Source organism: Falco cherrug, chromosome 14 (genome assembly GCF_023634085.1).
Source record: "Falco cherrug isolate bFalChe1 chromosome 14, bFalChe1.pri, whole genome shotgun sequence".
In the NCBI taxonomy this organism is placed as follows: domain Eukaryota; kingdom Metazoa; phylum Chordata; class Aves; order Falconiformes; family Falconidae; genus Falco; species Falco cherrug.
In genome coordinates, this window is record NC_073710.1 from 21,605,124 (window position 1) to 21,627,832 (window position 22,709).

Genomic DNA, 22,709 nt, shown 5'->3' on the forward strand with positions numbered 1-22,709 from the left:
ATCAATTTACCTGCAATTGGCTTCCAATCCTACATCTCGATTGCACCAGGCAAGGGATCTCAACGTAGGCTTCCAGGGCAAACAGCTAGAGCTCCCGGAGCTAAAGCTGGTAGTTATGTTGTCTGAATTTGGGTTACAGCTACAGATGGACTCCTGACCGTGGCAGCAGCGTGCAGATATTCTGACAAGAGTCTAACTTCACTGTCCTCTTAATGTCTCTGTATTAACAGACAGCTGCAGGCCACAAACATCACTCCCATGTTCACATAAAAGTCAATCTCACCTGTTGAACTCTCTTCACTAGAGGGGTACGTGGTCTTTCCCAGGAGCAGATTCACCATGGTGGGAGAATTAGCTACTTTTAGAGGCGTCTCGCCCTTCCTGTTGCTTTGATGAGGATTCCCTCCATAATGTAACAACAATTTCACCACCTGAAAACAGAAATTGAGCACTCATCACGTCTCGATTCCAGGCTCTTTGTACAACTTCCGTATGTAACTAACAGGGGATGTCCTCAAGCAGTCTGTCCTCAGGGCACACTGGTGGTACTGACAGTCACCAGTGGCAAAGGAGATAAAAGCCAGCACCACGAACCAACCTGGGCAGGAGGGAAGGGAGAAGAACAAGACACAACGCTCTCTCCGCACCTCCAGAAAATGAACTATCCCTTGCACAGGGCAACTCCAAATAAACCACTGAAAAGCACTGGGGCAGGGAAATTCTTTCCCGCTACACGGCTATCAGCAGCAAACGATAATAAAATAACTAGAATCTCTGTATTTGCACAGTTGGCTGCTTGAAGCACAAGGGGGAAAAAAAAAGTCATTAAAAACACAGCTATGAAATCCAGCAAAAACCAACCTTGAAGTGCCCGTTATTTGCTGCATCATGCAGCGGGGTGTCGTCATCCAACCCTTTTGTGTTGACTTCAGCGCCTGCAGCGAGCAACTGCTTCGCGACATCGTAATAACCCCGGTTGCATGCTTCATGCAATGCCGTCCAGCCTGCAAGCAAAGGGACACTCAGAACACGGACATCACCTTCACAGAGAAAAGTCAGTGACAGTGACAAGTAACCTCCATCCCCAGGCGCTGCAGGTGCCGGTGTGTCAAGGAGTCTGTTGTTCTGATGGCCAGGATGAGGGGCTCGTTTGCTTGGCTCCCTATGGCACAGCAGGAAGAAACGTGCAGCTCTGCCTTGCTACTGCAACCAGGCGGTGGTTGAATCAATCCCACTTTTCCCTCTGGTCACGCAATGTGCTACAGACAGATCATCTGCCAGAACGGACACAGCCGCAGGAAATGGAAAGGCAGAGTTTTATGTAGGAAATTAAGAGAATTGCTGATGCTGAGTGGAAGTCAGGTCTCAAATCCCTTCCCCTTCCAACTCCTCTGTAAGGGAAACGCTGCCGCCCAGATCAGGACTGGGCTCTGAGCTGCAGACATCGTTCTGAAACATCCCCCACACAGACTTCACAAATATTTTCTGTGCACTCTCCAAAGCAAGCAGCCATGCCGCTGCAAAACAGGCCCCCAGCTCTGGGAGAAACCAAACAGCAGGTCTCCACAGTAACAGTGGCTCTAGTTCTCAAACAAACCTCCAAAGAACACAGAAAGAAGTATTTTATCATGTTCAAACAGACTATTTTTAAGCAGAAACTGTTTTGAAGTTTCCCAGAGAACGTGCGTGGCTCCTTCGGTATTTTGCTGATAGCGTCGTGGGAGTTCATTCTGTTACCTTCACTCGGTGCTTTAAAGAGGGGCACCTGTGACCAGAATTAATCACAACTGATACTTCAGTCTAGCACTGATATTAATCATACAGGCGGAGGAACACGCATATCTATTTATAGCCCCAAAATCGTGTGAAGAGAACAGCTCGGAGCAAAGTCAAGCTCCTGGAGGTGCTGGAAGAAAGGCTGCCTCGCGCCTGTTCAGCCCTGCTGGTGCACGGGTGTGCACCAACGGCACCGTTCACCATCTCACAGCTGCCCTCTCGCCACAGGACTCAGGGCTGTTCCCATCCCAGGCCTGGCTGCGGCCACAGCAGCCCCAGGCTCCTTTCCTCATTCCCAGCAGCAGAAGCAGGAGCTTGGCAGCACTGCTGAGGAGGAGGCAGAGGAGGTGGTGCTGCTCCTGAGCTGAGGCTCAGGACAGTCAACATCTCCTCTAACTCGGATGCCTGGCCAGCACAGCTGGGAGCCTGACCTCGCCCTTCCCGTTCACTCTGCTCCCCATCAGCAGCACTCCCATGTCTGGTACTTAACAACCCAGAACACTGTAGGCATCAGCCATTCAACTCTGGAGCCGTGGCTTTACAAACTCACTCTTTGCAACATTTTGGTGCACATTACTTCTTGTATTTTAAGTAAAAAAAAAAGAGCTAAAATAGCCCACCTCCCTTTGCAAATTCCCCTCCAGAATTCCCAGGTGGCACCCATGTGCAAGGGCACAACAAAACACACGCGAGGGTCCCGGTCACAGTTTCAGAGCGTGGAGCCCCAGGGATCGCAACAGATGCAGCCCAGCCCAGCATCACCGCCCCGGCTGGGAGCATGTTCAGAGCAGACAGGATAGCCTGGGAATTCAGCTCCCGAACTCCAACACAGGAACCGATGCTTTACAAGGATTTATTATTTTGATAAATCTGTAGTAGGTTGTGGGGTTTTTTTTTTTAAAGGACAACAAGACTTTTTCCTCCCCAAAGGGTAAAATGATTATTTTTGGTTAATCCTCTCTTTTCACAAGTAGCAAACCCATGTTTTGCTTGCTCTGCTTTCTCTGGTGGGAGCCCTTCTCGAAGCGGAACATGCAACCGGGTGGGAAAAGGTTCAGCTCCGTGGGCTACCCCGCCAGTGGTGCCAGCGGGCTGGTTACCTGCAAAGTCTTTCACATTGACATCTGCACCCTCAATAATGAGCTCCTTGATGCGCCGGGCATCTCCTCGGATGGCAGCTCGATGCAGCCGAGTCTCTCCTCGCTCGTTTCTCTTATTTACTTTATCTTTGGTTTTGGAGGCAGAGTTAGGAGTTCCCTTCTGACAAACTGTAGACTGAGAGGGATGCTTTGGTGTTGTGTCAACTGCAGGGAGAAGAGAACCAGACTCAGCCTTGGGTTAACACAGTTGGACCTGATGATCTTTCAAGAGCTTTTCCAACCGAAACGATCGCAGGATTGCGTGAGCCCGAGGGCAGCCCTTCGCCCTTAGAGGGCGCCCTTGCAACGCGTGTCACCGCGGCAGCGCCGCGCGAGAGGCCGCCCAGCCGCTGCAGCCGCTGCGAAGACAGAGGAAAGCCTCCGCGTGTGTCACGCAGATACTAACTGCAGGCTGCCAAAGCCCACTGGAGAGAACTGCAGGCCTTGCAAAGGCCGTGGGCAATCCCATGATTTAGGAGCAGACAATGCAGCTCCTTACCCTAAAACCTCATTTCCTCAGGGAAGTGGCCTTTTTACCAAGTACATGTGAGGTCTGGCAGCCTTGGGAGGAGACCGCACATTTCCTGGGAGAACATCTGAATGCTCTCAAGACTACACAGCCTTTTGCCTTCCCCCTCGCCCCAAGTAACAGCAACGCAAGCAGCTAGATGGGTGTTAAGAACAACATACGTGGCTCAAAGCTGCAACGTTTATGTGTAGGATGCAGATGTGCGCGTACAGATAGCACAGTGTCTAAAAACCCTGGGGGGTCATGTATGCAACAGATAAAAATTACTAAAATACAAAATCCGTGGTAAACACATTCCAGCTGCTCTGCATCTCAAGTTACAGTTGCAGTGGTTACATGTCTTATCCCTCCTCCACAAGAAGAAACATAAAAAAAACCCACAGAGGATGATATTTTAACTTTATTCACAATGTTCCTTTACTGAATTAGCCTGAGACGCCAGTGGAAAATGCGAAGCTCTGACGTGGAGGAGGTTCCCGTGGAACCGAAGCTCTAGTTAAGCAGCCAGGGCAGGCTCAGTGGTGGCCTGGATGTGGCCTGTGGAATATCTGCTCCTGCCTTACGCTAGAAGAAGGAATGGCAGCCGCAGCCATGTGAGAACCCCAGCGGCAGCCTGTGCCTGGCAGGGCCCCGTGGGAGTGGGTGTCCTGCTGCCTCGTTCCAGCGTCCCACCTATGGTGCTGAGAGTGGGGAGCCCCCATGGAGCAGCCCCCCAGCCCCACTGCACCACCCCGGGGGTGGCAGCTCATCTCTGCTTCCAGCGAGGAGCTACCTGAAGTGCCTGGTGCCCCCAGCGCTGGGCACTCGACACTCAGGTATTTGTGAACCTCTGGCTGCAAAGCTTGCACCTGCCCCCCACGCTGCTGAGCAAAACCACCCTCCAGATCTCACCTGGGCTGTTTGCAGACTCTTCTGCTGTCATCTGCATAAGGAGAGCGACTTGCTGGCGCTCGGAGAGCGGGTAGCCTGCCCGGATCCCCGAAAGGCCCATTCCGAAGAGCAAGCCAGGCTTTCTGGTGGCGGGTTCCTTTTTAATCCTCTTCCGCTCTGGACCCTGCTTTTCTGTGGTGCAAGAAGACACAGAAGCACAGGCCATGAATGTTGCTGTAACTGAAAACCATGTTCATTTCTGAGCAAAGTGCTAACAGCCCTCCAACTTCGTTTCTGTATCTCACAAATTGAGAAGCCTGCAGTGAAGGATGCGCCGGTACCTGGGCCAGCCGCACAGGCTCGTGCTGCTGTGACACACACCGCTCCTGCTGCCCACCGGCTCCTCCAACAGCCTCTCCTGGCACAGGCTTCTACCAATTCTCCCTCCACCATCAAAGAGCAGTACAAGAGGGAGGGAGTGGGTCCTTCGTGGGGCTGCTGCCAGCACGGTACCTTCCATCTTGCTCCTAGGGGCCTCCATTTCATGCCATGGTGCTTCCAGGAGCGTACGCAGCCTTACACCACCACAGCACAGACTGAACTGGAGGCATCTAAAAGTATCAACAAAGAGTGCTAACAAGGCTGACAGCTTAGAAACGTTGCCATCTCACCTCCTCCTCCTCCTCATCACCACCACCAAAGCAAGGACTGCAGCCAAAGGGGCGCACTGCCCCGGGGAGCACCGGGTTGGCCCTCTCCTCCCAAAGTGACTGCCTCCAGCTTAGTGCAGAGCACCCACCTGCAGTCAGGCCGACGACTGCTCAGCCACATCTACTCCTACATCCCTCTGAAAAATTGCCAAACAAGGAGGGGAAGAAGAAACCCCTGTGCCTGGCTTGTCACCCCCTCAAATCCCAGCCTGACACTCGGTCTCCTAAATCATCCAGCCACAAAGGCAGCTCCTGCTGAGGGACTGAGTGCAACTGCCTCTGAAGCCGGTATTTGCTGCTTGGCATGCCATGTGCACAAGGAGACAAAACCCCAGCCTCTCCCTGCACCTCCAGCCTCGCTCCCAGCAACCCACACAGCAGCCTGCTGCAAGCTGGTGGGAACTGGACCCTGCCAAGCATTGTGCAACTTACTGCCTCCCTCCCCGCTGCCCAACTCAGCCCAGCTCGCACACCTAGCCTCTGCAACAAGCCTGATTCCACAGCTTTTCTTAAGTATTTTTCCAGCTTTCTTTATGCCAGTATTGATCCTGTTCCCATGCAAGGAGAGTCAGCAGCCCTTCCTCTGTGCCTCTGGTCTGCTTGCTTGTTGATGCTATCTGGTGAAAGCACAAATCCTGCCGCGTGCTCTCCAGCGGATCTGCAGAGCCGCAGCCATGACAGAGTCCCACTGCAGGGATGCATTTGGTGAGCAAAGTTTCAAGGTGCCAGTTCAGGAAACAAAAATTAAGTTTCCTTTCACGGAGCCAGCCAAGCAAGACAGACAGAGTACCTATCTGCAGAGCAGCATGGCAATTGCTTGCCAGCAGCCAAGCTGCATCCCTCCTACCAGGCAACTGTCCTAAACTCACAAAGAAGCATAAGAAAGGTAACGGTGTGTGCAAGTGGCAAATCCAACTTTGCTCACACCTATTTCTAAGCACTGCTATAATTTGTTTATAACCAGGCTAACTGCAGGGCTCCCGCTGCGTGCAGAGAGCTGGTAATGACATTCTTAGCAGCCCCAGCTATGAAAGTTATCAAACGCAGGTGAGCAGCTCCTTGCCCTCACATTGCATGCTCGAACATCAGTCAGAACCAAGGCCGGTTCGATGCTGCTCAAGAAACGCGAGCAGCAGAACACCTCGCTGCATCCCTGACATAATGAAAATACCGAGTACAGATGATTCAAAACCTCTTGTACAAGCAGAAACACTGTTCTCAAACTGATCCCGCTTGTTTTTCAAGAGAGCAAAACCCACCTGTGACTTTGAAGCACAAAGTAAAAATCTTTTTCATGCAAAAGAACTTTGACTCGCGCGGCCAGCAGCCCCTGGGTCCTGCCAGGCTCAGCCCCAGCAGGGACTGATACTTGCCAGACACCGCCAGAATAGAGGAATTGAAGGGGTTATTTATCACGGCGAGCCTGCAAGTACCTGCCCCCCGAAGAAACACTTCAACGTGGTCTGACCATGCTGCTGATACGGTAAGCCAAGGCTTGCAGTGAGGCAGCATAGGCAAGGGCTCTCATCTACCCAAACATCTGACTCTAAGCATACTTACTATTTTCCCGGAGATATTCTGAGAATCCCAGGTGGATACAAGGGTGTTTGCAAACAAGTAAACATCTGATAATGCTCTCCAAGAAACCAGGGTTCAACTCCCAGCAGCCAGGGAGGGGAAACCCCACTAAATGACCACCCAGTGTCTGCCCAGTCCCAAGCTCCAGCACCCTGAAACTGGCAGTCAAAAGTGCATGGGGAGCTTGCAGAGGTCCAAGATGATTTGTGACGGATCATACAGATGCAAGCTTAACCGACTAGCTGCACCCAGGCCCTTCCCTACCCCCACCTCTTGCCAGGGCAGGGTCTGCCAGCCTGGGGAAAGGCAAATCCTGCAACCTCTAACCCAGCTCTGCTCATCCAATGTTGTCATTTTGTCAAACTCCATTGCAGGTCGCTGGCACGTGGCCAGGAGTGGGACAGAGCCTGCTTTGCCTCTGTGCAAAGTCCAGCACAACAGGCGAAACTACCAAAGGACGGGTTTGAACTCAGTCACTGGACCTTGTGCCTCTGCACAGGTTTCCTCGTTCATTCACCAATCTGCCAGCGGAGTAAGTCTCCGGCAGATGAGGGCAGCAACGTGTGGGGACATTGCCACTGCTCCAGCTCAATTCATGCTGCTTGCATATCCTGTACTCCCTCGGCTGATGAGCAGGCAGCTCCATAAACCTTTTCCCTGCAGCATGACATCCTCTGCTGCTCTCCCTCTGCAAAGGTCTCACCCAGAGCAGATGATTTCCATCGACCCCCTGCATCTGGGATCCTGTACATTTAAGAAACAACAACTCCATAACAGGGAACCTCTCCAACCAGACAGCACGAGCCACCCTTCTTCAAATACAAGCCCTGGAAACACATCTGGGTGTTGAAGGAAAATCCCGGTCTAACTCTCTGAAGCCACATTGAAGTCACCCTGGCAGCTGTAACAGAACTAGAAGATGAAACTGGATCACAGGAAAGTGGATATTTTTTGAATGGCTTAAAATAAAATTAAACTCAATGCGCTTATGGTAAGAAAACAACTTAGCCCAGGCAGCTCCAGGAGCCATGCCACTGAGCAGCATGTCCCACCAGGCACGCTCGCTCTGAGCACAGGGACGGCTGATCTGCACAGGCAGCACCTTCCTCCTCCTCGTTAGGCTCCAGAGCTGCTGTTCAGAGCAGGCTTGTTAAATCCATTTGGCCAGGCTTGGCTTCAGCACACATCTCGGCTCAGCAGGCAGCTGCTGGCCGCATCCAGCCGTGCCGCAAAGCGAGGCACAAAGATGCTCACAGGGGTTACACCTCAGCCAGTGCCACCGGGCAGTGTCTTTGAAGTACAAGCGATGCACAAGGGTTGTACGTGGTAGAGGGCTGCTCCATCCATTTGTGCAGAGGGAAGCCACAATTAGAATGGGAACATTTTCATTAATATTACTTGGCTACTGCAGGTTGTCAGCATGAACCTGTGATTTGCAAAAATTGATTATCAAGTTCTACTGAAATCCCCTAAACTCCTATTAATTCTGCAGTTGCAGAAATTTCCTCCTCCACAGAACATTTAACATTAAAAGGCATGTGATCAACAAGATAAAAATAAATTGGAAAGCGACTGCTGTGTTCTCACTCGTGGTGAGGCAGCGAGGGCTGGTGCAGGCAGCCGAGGACTCGGGCTCACGCGTGCTTCCCTGTGGGAAGGCGGCATCGCCCGGTGCTGCGCAGATCCCTGTTACTGAAGGATCACATCTAGTCCTGCTCACAGCGCTTTGCTCCGTGGTGCCTCCTCCTGCCCAGCAGTACAGGGATCTCTCCCTCCTCCCACTCCCCTGAGGCTGGAAGGCAGCACAGAGAAGCAGTACTACCCCCCGGGTGATTAGATGGCTGCTGCAGCACAGAGATTAATCCGACTTCTTTAGGCGCTGGGGGGAAGCGGGTGGCCTAAGGAGCAGGGCAAGGCTGATGGCTCCCAGTGCTGGCACCCCGGTACGGGCAGCACGGCAGCCCCAAGCTCCCTGCGTGGCACGATGCTCGGGCAACAGGGAGGGACTGCAGAAGCGAGGCCCCAAAGCGGGTCTGAAAGGTGAGCAGGAAGGATAGAGAAGGAGCTGCTCCCAGCAGACGTGTGACATGCCGCTGGCAGCTCCGCTTCCCACCCTCAGCCTCAGCAGAAGCGCCCAGGAAGGCTCTGGGCTGGCCTCCCTGGCCCTGGCTGGTCCCAGGCTAACAGAACTGCAAATGTGTTTTATTTCAACTCAGACTTTATAATCAGAATTTGATTTTCAGCAGATTTAAAAGGGGCACCTGCACAAAGATCTCTGCTGAATGGCTTCAAGCTCCTGCAGGCTGCTCCTTCTCCTGTAATTAAATGCTTTTCTGTAACACCTTGCAGCAACATGGAACAAATTAAGAGAAACACAGTGGCTAAATACCTCAGCAAACACGAATACAGGTTAGCAAGGCTGTATGCATGCCAGTCTCTGCATAGAAGCACAAAAAACAGAGGTACAAGGGGGTGGGCAGAGGAGCCCCCTCCCCTGGGTTATCTCACTGCCGATCACCAGAGATGGTGGCCGGACCTTGCACACCGATCCCAGCGGGAAGGAAGACCACAGCAAGCCAGGGATGCACTGTGCACCCACCCGGGGCTCAGCCACACCTCCATTCAGCTATTTTTAAAGCAGCTCATTTGCTGTTTGCTTCAGCTTTCTGCAAACCTACGGAGTACAAGCTTCAGCCTGGCGCTGCCGTGGTTTAATTTGGGGATCCTGCTCGGCTCTTCCCTCACGCTGACGCTAGCAGGAACCGCGTGCACAAGCTTAAAGGGGAAAGCAGGATCTGAGCAGAGCTGTGGCTGCCAAACACAGCCCGGGAACTGCTGCTCCCTCCTTTCATCGCACTAAACCCCAGAGGCTCACGAAAGGCAGAAACGGAGCAGGTTCCCAGGACAAAGGCGTTTGAGCATTAGCCCACAGGTGGTTCTCATGCTCAAATTAGGCTCCGGGTCATGCGACACTCACGCTGCCGCAATGGGGAGCACAAATCCAGGGCTGCTGGAGGCCTCCGCAGAGGTCCCAGGGCAGGCGCTGCTTTGCACAGAGGCATTCGGTGCTGCTGGGCTGGCTCTGCGTGCCAGGCCCCCGGCCCCCGCCAAAATGGGAGAGAGAAGAGAGGCAGGGAAGGAAGGAGAGAAAAGGGCAGCGATGGAAAATCTTTCAGAGGTTTCTCGAACGCACAGTGTGAGACGATGGCAGGTTGCAGGGATGGGAGCTCCAACCCGGAGCTGTGGCTGAGCAGCACAGCTCCTCGCTCCCCACAAACGCGTCGTACCCTGTAATGCAAAAAGCATCTGTTTAAACTGCTCCGACATGACAACACACGCATATAAGGTGGTACCCTGAGGAAAAATACCATTTCCAAATAAGCAGCTCATGCTGAACATCTCAGTGCTGCACAGAGAAACTGACTGTTGGCTTGCTGATGAGTGGGGATTTTCAACAGTTTATTTGCCGACCAAGCACACAAACAAAAGATCAATAAGAATAAATTAGAACGGCACAGACAGCAATAGAGACTGCACTGCACCCCCGAGAGACCGCACAAGCCTCTGCTTTCCCCATCCACAGCCTAGCATGCGTAAGAGTGACTCATTTTTACTGCAGAAGTTGTAGGGCATAAAACGTTTTGGAGCATGTCAGCTCAGATCAGGGGAAAAGCAGGTTTAACCTGAGCGCGGGCAGCCCAGAGCCCCAGCGCGCGGATGCTTACACATGCTCGCAGGGCATCTGCAGATGTGGACCGGTGTGTGCTGAAGAACTGATCACGAGTCGAAAGGTTTACAGCCGCACGATACAAGCACATCCCAAGGCTCTGCGGGCACCCCAGAATTTAAGGACCAGCACCCAGGATGGTGCCAATGCGAAGGCTTTGAGGTGGCAGCGCTGCAGAGGTGCAGGGAGGACAGCAGCAGCAGGTTAAGCACAGCAGCAGCGTGAAGTGGGAAGCAGCACAATGGCACGGGCAGATAAACAAGAGAGGGCAGCAGGGGAGCAGGACAGAAGCCAGGCGAACCGAGGCTGAAGAGCGCTGCGAGAAGGGCAAACAGGGCTGGCACGACTGCAAGGAGACCACCATAAAGCAGAGGAACAAGGCACTTTAGCTGGAGAGCTGCGCCCCAGAGCCAGTGCGGGGGCAGGCACGATTTGCACCAGGAGATCACGGACACCCTGCAGAGCCTGCAGGACAAACGGGCTTGGGGGCTGGGATGGGAGATGATGTCTGGCTCATCAGCCAAATGAAAGCAGGTGCCAAAAAGGAAACAGAGGAGGCAAACGAGAGGAAAGGCTGTAGCAGGGTCTGCTTTGGCAGAATGGCAAGGAAGGTGCCCCCAGCCGCTCCTGTACAGCAGTAAGTGTTCCCTAATCTGAAGGATGGAGAGAGTCCGGAGCCAGAGACTCACCCTGCACAGCTAAGCTGAAAGGATGGCGGAGATGTTGGGTTTGGCAGTCACAAGCAGAGGAGAGGTGCCAGCGGGAGGAACGAGCCTGTTTATGACCACGTCAGGTCACTGTGCGTGGAGCTGAGCCCACCGTCCCCACTGCTCAAGCTGCCTCCCCGGGGACAGAGAATCTGCAGGCCCTGACCCCAGTGGTTGCAGTATTTTTAAAAGTATTAATTCGGCTAGGGAGGTTTAACGCTGTGTGACAGCCTGCGATCCAAATACAAGTGTTCTCCCTAGGCTTGTAGGTCAGACAACACAGTTGTGCAGAAATGTGTAAATGCATCTTCTCACCAGAGTGGCCACTGGCTAACAAACTGCTGCGAGAGGAATTGAGAGACTTACATCAGAAACAACAATCTCCATGTTAAATGTGAATAATTCTGAGAGACACCAATTTTCAGGTCCAGACCTTTCATTTCCCACGCAGCAGAAAGAGCTGAAGGAGGGAGGATGGGGGAGGAAGGCTCCACACAGCCACCCGGCCAGCCCTCCCCTCCTGGGAGCTGGGGGCAGGACACTCTGCAGACAGCGCTGATAAAAGCTCTTGTATTAAGGAAAAAGCCATCATTGATAGATTTTTGGTTCACAGAGACACAGCACACTGCAACCTCTCACTCTGCATGTTAAGGAGGTGATGCCAGGGGAGGGGAGGAGGGAGATTTATGGCAGCTCTCGTCATAAAACGACCTGCTTTTCCGCACAGCACTTCCCAGATGGCTGATGCACACGGGGAGTTTCTAAGGGTGATCTGAAGGCTGGTGTTTGCCAGTCTATCCACACTGTACCGGCATTATGGAGCCCAGCTAGAAACGGAGAAGCTCTGACATTCACTCTCTCCCTGGTTGCTAGGTGAGAACAGTTTCTTGACTATTTTAGTAAAAGGACTGAAATTATACAACCAAAGAAAGACCCAATGCAGCACAGCCCATTAGAGCCCTCCAGCTGCACACATCAGACCGAAGCCAGCGACAGAAAACGCGCACAAATAACAGTTTCGTACGCAGATGCATTTTTTAATAAGCCAACAATTTGCTTCTCACGGATTCCCTCGCCAGCCTCGCTACTTGTGACTAACGAGCCCGTTCCCATGCAGTGTCGCTCAGAACACTCACAGGCATTAGGCAACCCAGCAGCCGCTCCAGGAGAGGATGATGGTTCAGGTCATCTGATTCATCAAGCATTTTCTAACCTAGCAATTAGCGCCACATAACATACTCGGGGGATTAGCACGAAGGAGGCTGAGAAGCTGCAGAAGTTTCAAGCTCCGAGGCCAGCTCCCGCTGTCCATGCTCACACAACCCCAGTCCACCAGCAGCACCTCCCCAGCCAGCTACGGGCCCCCAGGCTCAGCCCTGGGCTCCTGAACAGCCCTCCAGAGCCAGGGAAAGGTCGGGGTGCACAGATCAGCTCAGGGGGTTTGCCTCTCCCCTCTTCCCCAAAAAGCAAACCCATGCTGTGCCAAGGTGGAGCCTTGGGATGAGCGCTCAGGTGCTCTGCAGAGGGGCAGGGGCACCCACAGCACCTCCAGCAGTACCTGCTCCGGGGGTAGGGCTGCTTGCCACATAAATATATCATGGGCTCTAAAGAAATCGCGGGGACTGCAACGGAAACCCTCAGAAACCTGCTGCCTGGTCGAGAAGACACCTCAGGGTGGGGGCAAGGAAGCTCCCAGACATTCCAAGCCAGAGGGGAGCTGGCTGGCTGGACCCTGCCCACCCCCGCACAGTGCCAGCCCAGGGCTGGTGTCACCCACACCCCGTCCAAACACCGGCAGCGTGTGACGGGCAGCCCGGAGGGGTGGCAAGAGAGAGCAAGGGGCTGGTGGCACAGGAGGGCTGGGGCGCACAGTGGTTCCACCAGCTTCTTATTCCCAGCTTACACCTACTTTATTATTCAAGAACTTAAAAGCATGCTATTGCTTTTATTTCTTTTTTCAAAGTGAGGCACAGAAACAGCTTAAGAACGTTCACATCTCAGCCGTGGGGCCTGCCGGGCTCTCAGGCGACGTTTTCCATCTTTCCTCCCCCCATCCACAGACCGGCCACCTCTCCCCGCCCCCCTGAGCTGAGCTGACCATCAAATGCCACGAGACCACAAGAGACGCAGATGATGCCATTGTTATTTCTGTCAACACGGGAAGCTGCTGTTCTCCATCTCCCGAACAGAAGCCTCCTCCTGCTCCGTGCCCTGCACCACAGCATGCATGGCACTGCCACCGCGACCGCCGCTTGCCCCACCATGGCAGTGCAGCCTGCCGTGACATTTGGTTCAACTCAAACAACTGTAGCAACAACAACAACAACAACAACAACAACGTCAAGCGAAGCTGAGAAATCCCATGACCTGAAGCCACAATGCTGCTAAACCACACACCGATGACCCCTCCCAGGGCCTGGAAGCAGCACAGCTCGGGTCAGAGGCAGCGGGACACAACAGGGCTCCTGCTCGGCTGCGTGCCGCTGCTGGGCTGTGGAGGAGGAGGCAGCTTGGCATCACTGCTGGACCCGAGGCCTCCAGCTTTCAGCTGATCGCCCTCCGGGCTGACATTGCATCCAACCCACGCAAGATCCCCTCCCGCAGCACTTTCAGAGCATGCAAACCCCTCCTGCCTCCCCCCACTCTCTCCTCAGGGAGCTGTAGGGAGAGTTCAGCTCTGCAAAGCACTCAGCTCAAGAGCTGCCAGAGACATGAAAGTCTCTGTGACAAAACACTTCACAATTAGGATTTCTCTGGTGTTTGGGAAGCAAGGGAGGCGCTTGGCTGCGGGCTGGGCACCCCACCTGCAGCTCCCACCAGCCAAGAGCAGCAGACGCTGCACTAGCTCTGCGTGGCCATGGCAGCGAGCGGGAGCACAGGATGGCTTCAGTGCCTCTGCTTTAAAGAGTACATTTATTTAACCCTGGGTATTATTTAGTGGTGGCAAGGTTTGGACATGATCTGGACAAAACTGAGCTTCTCTCTTACAGGCACCGACTTCACCACCAAACACACACAAACCCTGTCCTCATGATTCTGCACAAGCCCAAGAAGCAGCGCTGGAAGTCGAGGGGAGAGAGGCACAAAACCCCAGCAGTAACCCTGCAAAAGTAAAATAAATTCCAGTGTATTCCTCACTTCTCCTGAGAGCATCCTCAGAAGAGACAGACCAGCTGCACCCAGGGAGGTAATGGGGCACCCCACACTGCTGCGGACCAGCAGTTTTGACCCAACCTTGCTCAGGTCTTTTCAGCTCCCAGGAAGAGCTCTCGGCAGCCAAAATTAACTCACAGATTCATACTAAGCCCTAACTCTCCCCAATGATGACTAAAGGCCTGGAAACCACAGCTCCACCTCGAGCCAAGGGATTCAAGTGACAGCCTGACATCCAGCAAACGAAACTGCAGGACGAGTGTATATAATTAATTTTGCACTCCGGACTGTGCGTTTCACAGCTGACCTTCGAGCAGCATTACCTGACCTGGTACGCACGACACAGAGCGGTAAGCAAAGCTGCCCGCGCGAAGCCGCTGCGCTGCCGCCGGCTCTGCAGGCTGCGCAGGAGGCGGGAGCGCCGGCCCTGTGCCAGCAGTCTGGTGCCGTTGAGTCAGCCCATGACTCAACCGCGGCTCAGTGCCGCAGGCACCAGCACCGGGAGGAGCGCCGGTGCCCCCCGCTCTGCGCCAGCCGCCCGTGCCCACCTCTCCCGCCGCCTTCCCGCAGGTGGCTTCCCAGCAGGACTGTCCCCCTTCGCCCTCTCGTCTCTGCAGGACGCTCCTCCGCATGCTTCTTAATATTACAGTTTTCTAGTATTTCTTTTTTAAAATGCCTCACCTCCCTTTCAGGGCAGCACACAAACAAGGAGCTGCACGAAGCCTCACAAGCTGCTGAAATTTCTGGGAAAAAAGCTGGCTTTACTTGTCTGGTGGCTGCCAGGCAGCACGTAGGCTCTCGGCAACGTCTGTGGATGTGGGGAGATGCTGCACGAGCGAAAGGAGAAGGAAGAAGTCTCAGGCAGAGAGATGCTGCTCCCACAGTGCTGGATCTGTAACGTGCAGAGTCTGGTAGCTCACAGCTTTACGCAATTTTTCCCCTTCTAAAGACAGTTTATTTAGTTAACTCCGAGGAACCCCAGAGCCAGAATTGTTGCTCTAGAAACCATTTTGAAGGAGATAATTTTGAAAAGATTTAGCACTGAACCTACTGTACCAAAATGATACTAAAAGAGCACTGGCCAGTAGCACCTCCAGGAGCTCACAGCAAGCCCGTCTCCATACAGGAACAAACCTGGAGCAGTGCTGGGAGTGCTTGCTCAGGATCAGGACACAGCAAAGGCACGCCACGCCGGCAGTGGGCTGCTGCAAATAAAAACAGATCAAGAACGAAATCGCTTACTTGCTCGCTTTCTGAACACATCAGCACTCTGCCAGCAGCACACCCTCCTAAGCCAGCTCAAGGAGTGGGCTGCAAGAGCAGGGTTAAAGGAGGGGCAGGCGAGCTGCCCCCCTCCAGCGGGGCGAAGGACCACACGCATCCCCGGCAAACACCTGGGTGCAACTGGAAAAGCCATCCCGGTGACAGGCGGCACAGGCGCACGCGAGAGGCATAGGTTAGCGTCTGCAACCTGCTGGTGAGGGGACGGTGCCCGTGCACCGAGGAGGCAAACAGAGGCAATAACACACACGGGCTCTCACTGGCTGTCCCGGCACCGGACGGCACGCCAACAGCTTGCAGCACATCTTGCCAACACAGGACGGCTCTGACGGGCAACCCGGCTGCTGCCCAACACCCGGCCGGTGGGGGCTTCGCTGCCTTCTGACGGCAAGGCAAACCCATTAACAGATGCCTTCTTGCCCCACGTACAGTGTACAGATGTCAAAGCTGAGCCAGAGCTATTCGGGAAAAAAAGCAACAGATACACCGTGCTAAGGAAAATGAGTCACTGCAATGAATCGGGACGAGGATTCACGCTATTGCTTAAACATTTAAGAAGGGGAAAAAATAGCCCACTACAGGCAAAAAGAGAGCTCTCCTAGCTCCCAGCTCCACATCCTTACAGCTAAATTCCATGTTGCTCTGGAATACCCTAGCAAAACTACCCTCACACACACGCAACAGCCTGTGTGCAGCAGCCCAGGAAGCACGACTGCGTTACATAAATCACCTAAGGTCAACTCTGCAACTGGCATGGCAAACACCGATGTTGCAATCCCACTTCTCCCAAGAGCTGAAACCAAAGTTTAGGAACAGAACAAGAAAAAACAGCCTCCTCCTCCTCCAGGGATGCGGGCAAACAGTGTTTCTGCCCAGGCAGGGGGGAGGTAGCAGGGGCTGCAGGGTGTGTGCACTGCAGCCCCTTTGTTTGAGACAAAAGCGTCCTCCGGCAGCCTGCTAGCCATGAAGGCTTGAGTGTGCACTGCCCGGTGCGTGTCGTTAGATGAGTGCCACTGATTACACGTGCACAGGCTCGGGGGCACCCTGCCGCCCCCGTATGAAGCATGCAACTCTTGTGCACTGATGAACACGCCTCTACCTGCTCCAGCCGGTCTTGAGCCAGGCCAAGGAACAGAAGGGCTTGAAACGCCCCACGGTTGCAGTGGGGTGGTGCAAGAGGAGAGCAAGGTGCCAGTAAGTCTTTCCCCATCTCAAGCATCTGGTTCCTGAAGTAAAAGATCTCAGAGAAGAGAAACTGGCTCCTGCTAAGTATCAGCCTGACTCTGCGTGCGTTTATCCGCAGCTCCCTGCTGCTATCTCCTCCTCCCCTGTGGCTGAGTCACTTCCTCCCTTCAGTCTCCACCAAACAGGTTGCTAGAGGCTCGCCTACACCTTTCCAGCATTTGTCGAGCCCAGCTTGTCTTTAAACGCATCCTGGAGCACAACCACCACCTCCTTGTCTCTGGCTGTCCTGCGTGCCGACAGGGAGCTGGGCTGCTGCTGCCCCTCGGCTCGGCCCTGCCGCCTGCACCCCCGCTTCCCCAGGAAGGACAAGCCCTGAAGAGGAAGAGGAAGATGTGTCAGAAGATCAAGTCACACGCCTGCTGAAAGCAGAGGGGTAACGTGGGAGCTGATGGCTAGGGGTGTCTCACGGGCTGAGCTGCAGCCCCTCTGCACCCTGCAGCAGCCACAGCCTCCCCCCAGCAGCACTCTGCTCCCTGCCCTGCTGCTCTCTTTTTAATTTGGTTTCCTTCTCGCTGCTGCCAGGAGAAACATTCCTAACATCTCTACAGCCAGAGAGAGACCAGAGCCCTCTGAAAAGCAGATAACTGCTGCTGGGGGACACGGAAAGCGAGCTGATGGAGCCCTACCATGACATTTTAGCTGTCACGAGGGTCAGACAGCCCTGAAGCGAGTTTGCATTTAAATTCTCAACCAAGTATCGAATGGCAGAAACACCCTTGACAAAAAGCAGGAGCTGTGGTTCTGGCTAATCAGCTTTGCCTTGCCCTGGCCATCCTCCCTCCAAAGGTGACACCCCCCCCTTCATTTATGCAAGTGAAACTACAGCACCACAAACTCCCCTCATGCCTGTCAGGAGGGGCTGAACACCACCCGCGTTGGGTTGTAACCCCGTCTGCTCCCCAGTGGCCCGGGACCACCCTGTCTCCCACAACGGCAAACCCCAATTTATCCTTTCTGCGATCTGCTCGCCCGCCTGCACAAATGCAAACAGCCATCAGTATGAGCTGTCATCTAATAAATGAATCAATGTTTTGAAACTTTCTCTCCGGACAGGGAGTTCAGCAACTGTGAAAATCACCATCCAGCACACAGAAACCCACGGAAATGCCGGGCCAGCCCCAGGACATGCCACCTCGCCTGTGAAGCAGCCCTCACTGCTGCAGTGGCTGCATGTCCCAGGTGGCACTCGTGACCTTTTAAATTCTGCCCTCCCAGTTTCTGAACCAGGGGAGACTGGCCGACAGCTCACGGAAGGCCGATGCGCTGCATCCCGTGCCAGACCACCTCACATGCTCACCGGAGAGTAACAGCAAAACATCTTTCACCATTTATAAGCATATTCCCAACTTTTAGTCCAGTCTCTCTCTTCGCACAATTATTGATCCTTACCTGACCAGAACTATTTCCAAATGCGTATTTCCTAGAAATGTACAAAAGATCTACTCAAACCTCTGCCCATAAATCCGTAGCTTAGCCCCTTACAAGCAAAGAGCATCATGTTCTCCTTGTCAAAGCTTTGCGACAGCTCTTCCCAATCACTTACAAATCAAACAGCCCATTCAACATCTCTGCAGCTACGTGGGACCACGGTGGGCAAGAGCCACGAGTACCAGCCACTTCTCTGCCATGAGATGTGACCTGCCTGACCGTGACACAGCCAGGCTGAAATACCCATAGCGGCACCAACGCTTCCCAGAAACAAGGCGTGGATTGAGGACATGCCGCTCAGTCACGCTGCAAACATGCTGCAACCTTGGCAGCCCCAAGAACTGGGGCAAACAGGTCACCTTAATATCCTTATGGTCCTGAGGACCACCTGCATCAGCCCCAGCGAGCCGAGCTGAACACTCAAAGGTCCAGTCACCAAAGTCACACCTCCAGCCCATCAGTATGGCCTCCAGGCAGTTTTACACACACCAATTGAAAATAATTGTTCATTTTAAGACAGTGAAGTACAACAAGTTTAAAGCCTCAAAACAACAAAACGTGGCTAGAGAGGTATACATATGTATTCCTACAGACATACACATATGCATCAGGCTTACTTTAAGCAGCCACATGCAAACTCATTTTTTTTACTGCTTGTTGTTTTTCTTTTAAAAGAGTACTCAGCTTTATTCTCTTATTTTCCAAGTTCTTACTAACAAGCCCAGCACCGTTTCTTGGCTTGTCTAAGCTGCAGTTCATGAACTGGACTAGTTAGAAACGGAGCAGAAGGGACCACCAGCCAAAGGAAGGGAAGCCACCCCTTGGTCCAGTTAAATACATAATTAAGAACTTAACGGCATTAACCCACTCAGGTCCAGATGTCTACGTGCATACCAGAACAGTTATCTTCTTGTCCACATGCCTCTTCCTTCAACTAAAATACAGGAAATTTCAGACAACACTTCAATATGGATTGCCTGTGTGTCGGACACTGTGTGCTCCCCACCAGCCCCAACACTCATGTTTTGAGGGTGGAATATGTCATTTCTGTACCTGTATCCGAGTCTTTTTGATCTCCATTTGTTCCAACAGTGAAAGGCAACTTCCGTTTGGTCGCTCGCTCTTTCACCTCTTTGCCGCCATCGCTCCGGTCCAACTTTGGAGTCTTGGTTAGAGAAACTTTATCTTTATCCTAGAAAGAGAAGAGACCAGATTAATAAGAGCCTTCCACGGACTGCATTCACCTAAACCCCCAAAGTCCTGCACCAGCCTCACACAGCACTTGTTCTCTCCTTTCTACCGTGGGTTTCCAGCACCAGGGTTTAGTGTCTTGCGGAAAGCAGCCTCCACCGAGCTAAAAAGCTCAGCCAGCACCAGAGAAGAGCAAGGGCAACTAAGGTTGCCACGTGGTGCCAAACCTGCAACCAATTCACGTGAAAACCGGGAGCCAACACCTTGTGTGCCGCAGGGGTGTGCCTGCTGTGAGCACAAGGGGAAGACAGGCTGGGGTTGGGGAACCCAAGGGTTTCTGATCACAGCCGCACCCATCATTTGGGAAAGGCTCCCAATCCCAAGCAGAAGTGGGATGGAGGGGAGTGCAAAGAACACGCCTGGGACACACACAAAACCCAGCGTTAAGGCCCTTGGTTCAATGTGAGGAGCTGAGGGCTGCTCCTTGGGGCCTGCAGTATTTCTAGCACAAGAATACAGCATTACTATTTGAGCCTACGTGATAACATGTTACTCTGGAGAATATTCTGGCAGCCGATAAGTCTGTTAACATTGCTGACTGTTTACAGGATCAGCACGGCAGCCAAATGCACTTACAAGGTTTGCACTGTACAGTCAGCGTCACGATTTGTACCAGAAAGGCCAGTACGGCCCTGCCGGTATCTGCAGGCAGCACCCTCCATCCCAGGGCAAGAAGCTCCAGGTGCTCCCAGCTCCGCAGGTGCTCCTGCAATTGCCCCGTCATGGGGCAAAGGGTCCCGTGGTGGCAACATCCAGCAGCGAAGCAGCAGTTCCAGTAGCACCGGCCCTGGCAAAGCTCACTCCCCCCCAGACCTGTGTTTTGGGGTATGCTGGGTATTGCTGGATACGCTGGGGCTGATCAACTCTAAGTCCCAACTATGTGCAAACACCAGCTGAGGCATTCCCAGAGGCTGAATGTTTTAGTTGTCTGTCTCCCATGCAAGCTTCAACTGGGATTTTAGAAGGAGAAGCTACCTTGAGAACAAACCTACCAACGCTGCATAAATGCAAGGAAAGCAACGCGGATGCTGGCTGAGCATTACTGCTTTCTCAGAGAGGCCAACCTACGTCTTGTTTATTCGGGTTGGTTTGGATTTTAACATGCAGCAAGGTGAAGAAGGCAATGTCGGGGGCTCCCTGGTACAAGCAGCAGGAAGAAATTTTGAAGAAACATCCCGAGCAAGACAAAGTATTGAGACAGACAAGATTTTTCACAGGAACAGCAAGAGCTGGTACATAACTCAAACTTCAGGAGTTCAGTATGCTGTGAATGTATACAGACTGAAGTCATGCACTTTTGTTTTTTGTACATGAGAAACAGTATTATTTTAAGCAAGCGCTTCTGGATTGAGCACTGTGCCACTGCTCTATAAACAAGGCCAGAACAAGCAGCTTTGTGATAGATCTGATTTCAATAACCTAGCAAAACCTAGACCCTAAGCTTTAGATATAGAGTTAGATTATCTCAATGCATTAAATCATGCAAGACCATCGCTGGAAACTCAGACAAGTAAATCTAACAGAAATTCCCTTGTTTACAGAAGCCCAGTCATGCTGTCTGCATCAGACTCAGCACCCTGGCAGGTGGCTCCTGTGCCAGCAGTCACAAGACCGTGTCGTCACTGTGTATGTTGCTCCTTCCTCTTTCTGAGTTTCTGTCTGGCAACCAGACTTCACCCGCAGGTTAAAGAGAAACTGTTTACTTGGACCAACGGGTTCTGCTTGCACGTCCCCTTCGTGACGGGCAGCCTGACAACCCTGTGGCTGCACACCCAATGCTCGGCCCCTCTCGCCTGCGCTCCAGTGAGGACCAAAAAATGGGTTGGGGAATCCCTTTTTTGGTAAAGCAAGCTAAACAAACCTATCTGACAGTGGCTTTTGTGGTTGGAGGGAGCCAAGGCACGTTTGGAGCCTGAAGAAGGGCAGCCCTGCTTGAGAGCAGTGCTGAGAGCCCTTCCTCAGCACAGGAGTCAGCAGTGCAACGGGACAAAGTCACTACAGCCAAAACAAACACTCCAGCATTTCATTTAAACCCTCCAGGTTTAAAAGCTTTAATCTTATTTTTTCTGACGGGAATAAAAATAGTTTGCAACAACAAATGATGCCAGCTGCTGTTCCCAACAGCTCAGAGGTGCCAGCAAGGCCAGGGAGCATGGATTGCCTCCCAGAGCTGCCTTGTTGCAAGTAGGTATGCTGGTCTGCCCTGTTGCTCCCCAGTTTAACACAGGCTCAACCAGCAACGCTACACTCAAACCCCACTGAGCATCCGAGAGGCCATGCTGATGCGGGGGGAACATTCCCTGGGGATAACAACTGCAGAGACATGGCCCCTGCGTCCCCCTCAAAAACTTCAACTGTGCTTCAAGACAACCATCACCCCAACCCTTTTTACCCTTTAGAAGTTGGGGCCTGGGACAAGAGCATAAAAGCAGAGACAACCACGTGCATGTCTCTCCCCCCGGTGCCCAGGTCTGAGGGCACACCTGCACACATGGCATCCGAGCTGCTCCAGCATCGGGAGCCGCAGGATCACAGTGCCGGTGAAACCCGGCACCTCTCTGGGCTCTGAAGGTGCATTTGAACCTCTCACGCCCAACACCGGCAGCTCGGGTTTGCCAGCACCGAGCGGCAGCAGTCCTCAGTAGGAGAGACACTTCTAGAAGAGTCCAAGGTGGATCAGTCACAGCTGACGCTTCAAAAACGACACTTCCCTCTGCCAGCCGCCGCGCTCGCTGTCTGTACTGCAATTTCCTCGCCCAGCCCCTTCAGGCAGGCTGTTCCTGCACCTCAGTACCGGGATGCTCTGCCTGCTCTCGCAGCACTGGGGCAGGATGCAGCGGAGCCCCCGGCACCCTGCAGTGGGATTTCCTACACTCCCAGCATTTTTTCCAGACACCAGGTTTCACATTGAGAACTCCAACAAGAGGTCAATTGTGCTTAATACAAAAATTACATTTTTTTCATTGTTTGTTACCTTTAAACAGATTTCAGCTGGAGCAAACCCATCACGTCATGTCCTCTGCTGCCCAAAAAGCACTCTGCCTCGTGGGCAACCCAGCTCCAGGCATCGGCTGGCAGCACTGCTGCTCTTGCACCCCGCTTAAATGCAAACAATTGGTGACAGCTTGTTTAAAATATACCTTCTCTAAAATTCCCTTCATCTTTGGCTTTGGCCGCTGCGGCGCAACAGCCTAAACCTGCAGGTGCCGGGGGGCTGCAGTGCCCGCAAGCCAGGTCAGGCTGCTATGTTAATGCTGTGCGGGATCTCTGCACTTGGGAATAAGAAAAAGTGCCGACAGGTGAAAACGCAACTTA

At 53.1% G+C, this 22,709-nt stretch overlaps 1 protein-coding gene across 10 annotated transcripts in view; it reads right to left on the reverse strand.

Annotated features, from left to right (window-relative positions):
• The window catches only part of ANKRD11 (ankyrin repeat domain containing 11), a 159,865-nt gene that overhangs the window by 12,280 nt on the left and 124,876 nt on the right, over positions 1-22,709 (reverse strand). For 8 of the 10 annotated variants that reach the window (XM_055726918.1, XM_055726911.1, XM_055726916.1 and 5 more), the window contains 5 exons: positions 19,197-19,335; positions 4,336-4,506; positions 2,877-3,080; positions 862-1,004; positions 284-431 (listed from right to left, as the gene is read on the reverse strand). In XM_055726918.1, the coding sequence (XP_055582893.1) occupies positions 284-431; positions 862-1,004; positions 2,877-3,080; positions 4,336-4,506; positions 19,197-19,335 (805 nt within the window). Of the gene's footprint in view, positions 1-10; positions 204-283; positions 432-861; positions 1,005-1,076; positions 3,081-4,335; positions 4,507-19,196; positions 19,336-22,709 lie in introns of those variants that run through there. The other 2 variants (XM_055726919.1, XM_055726920.1) reach the window with 2 other exon arrangements.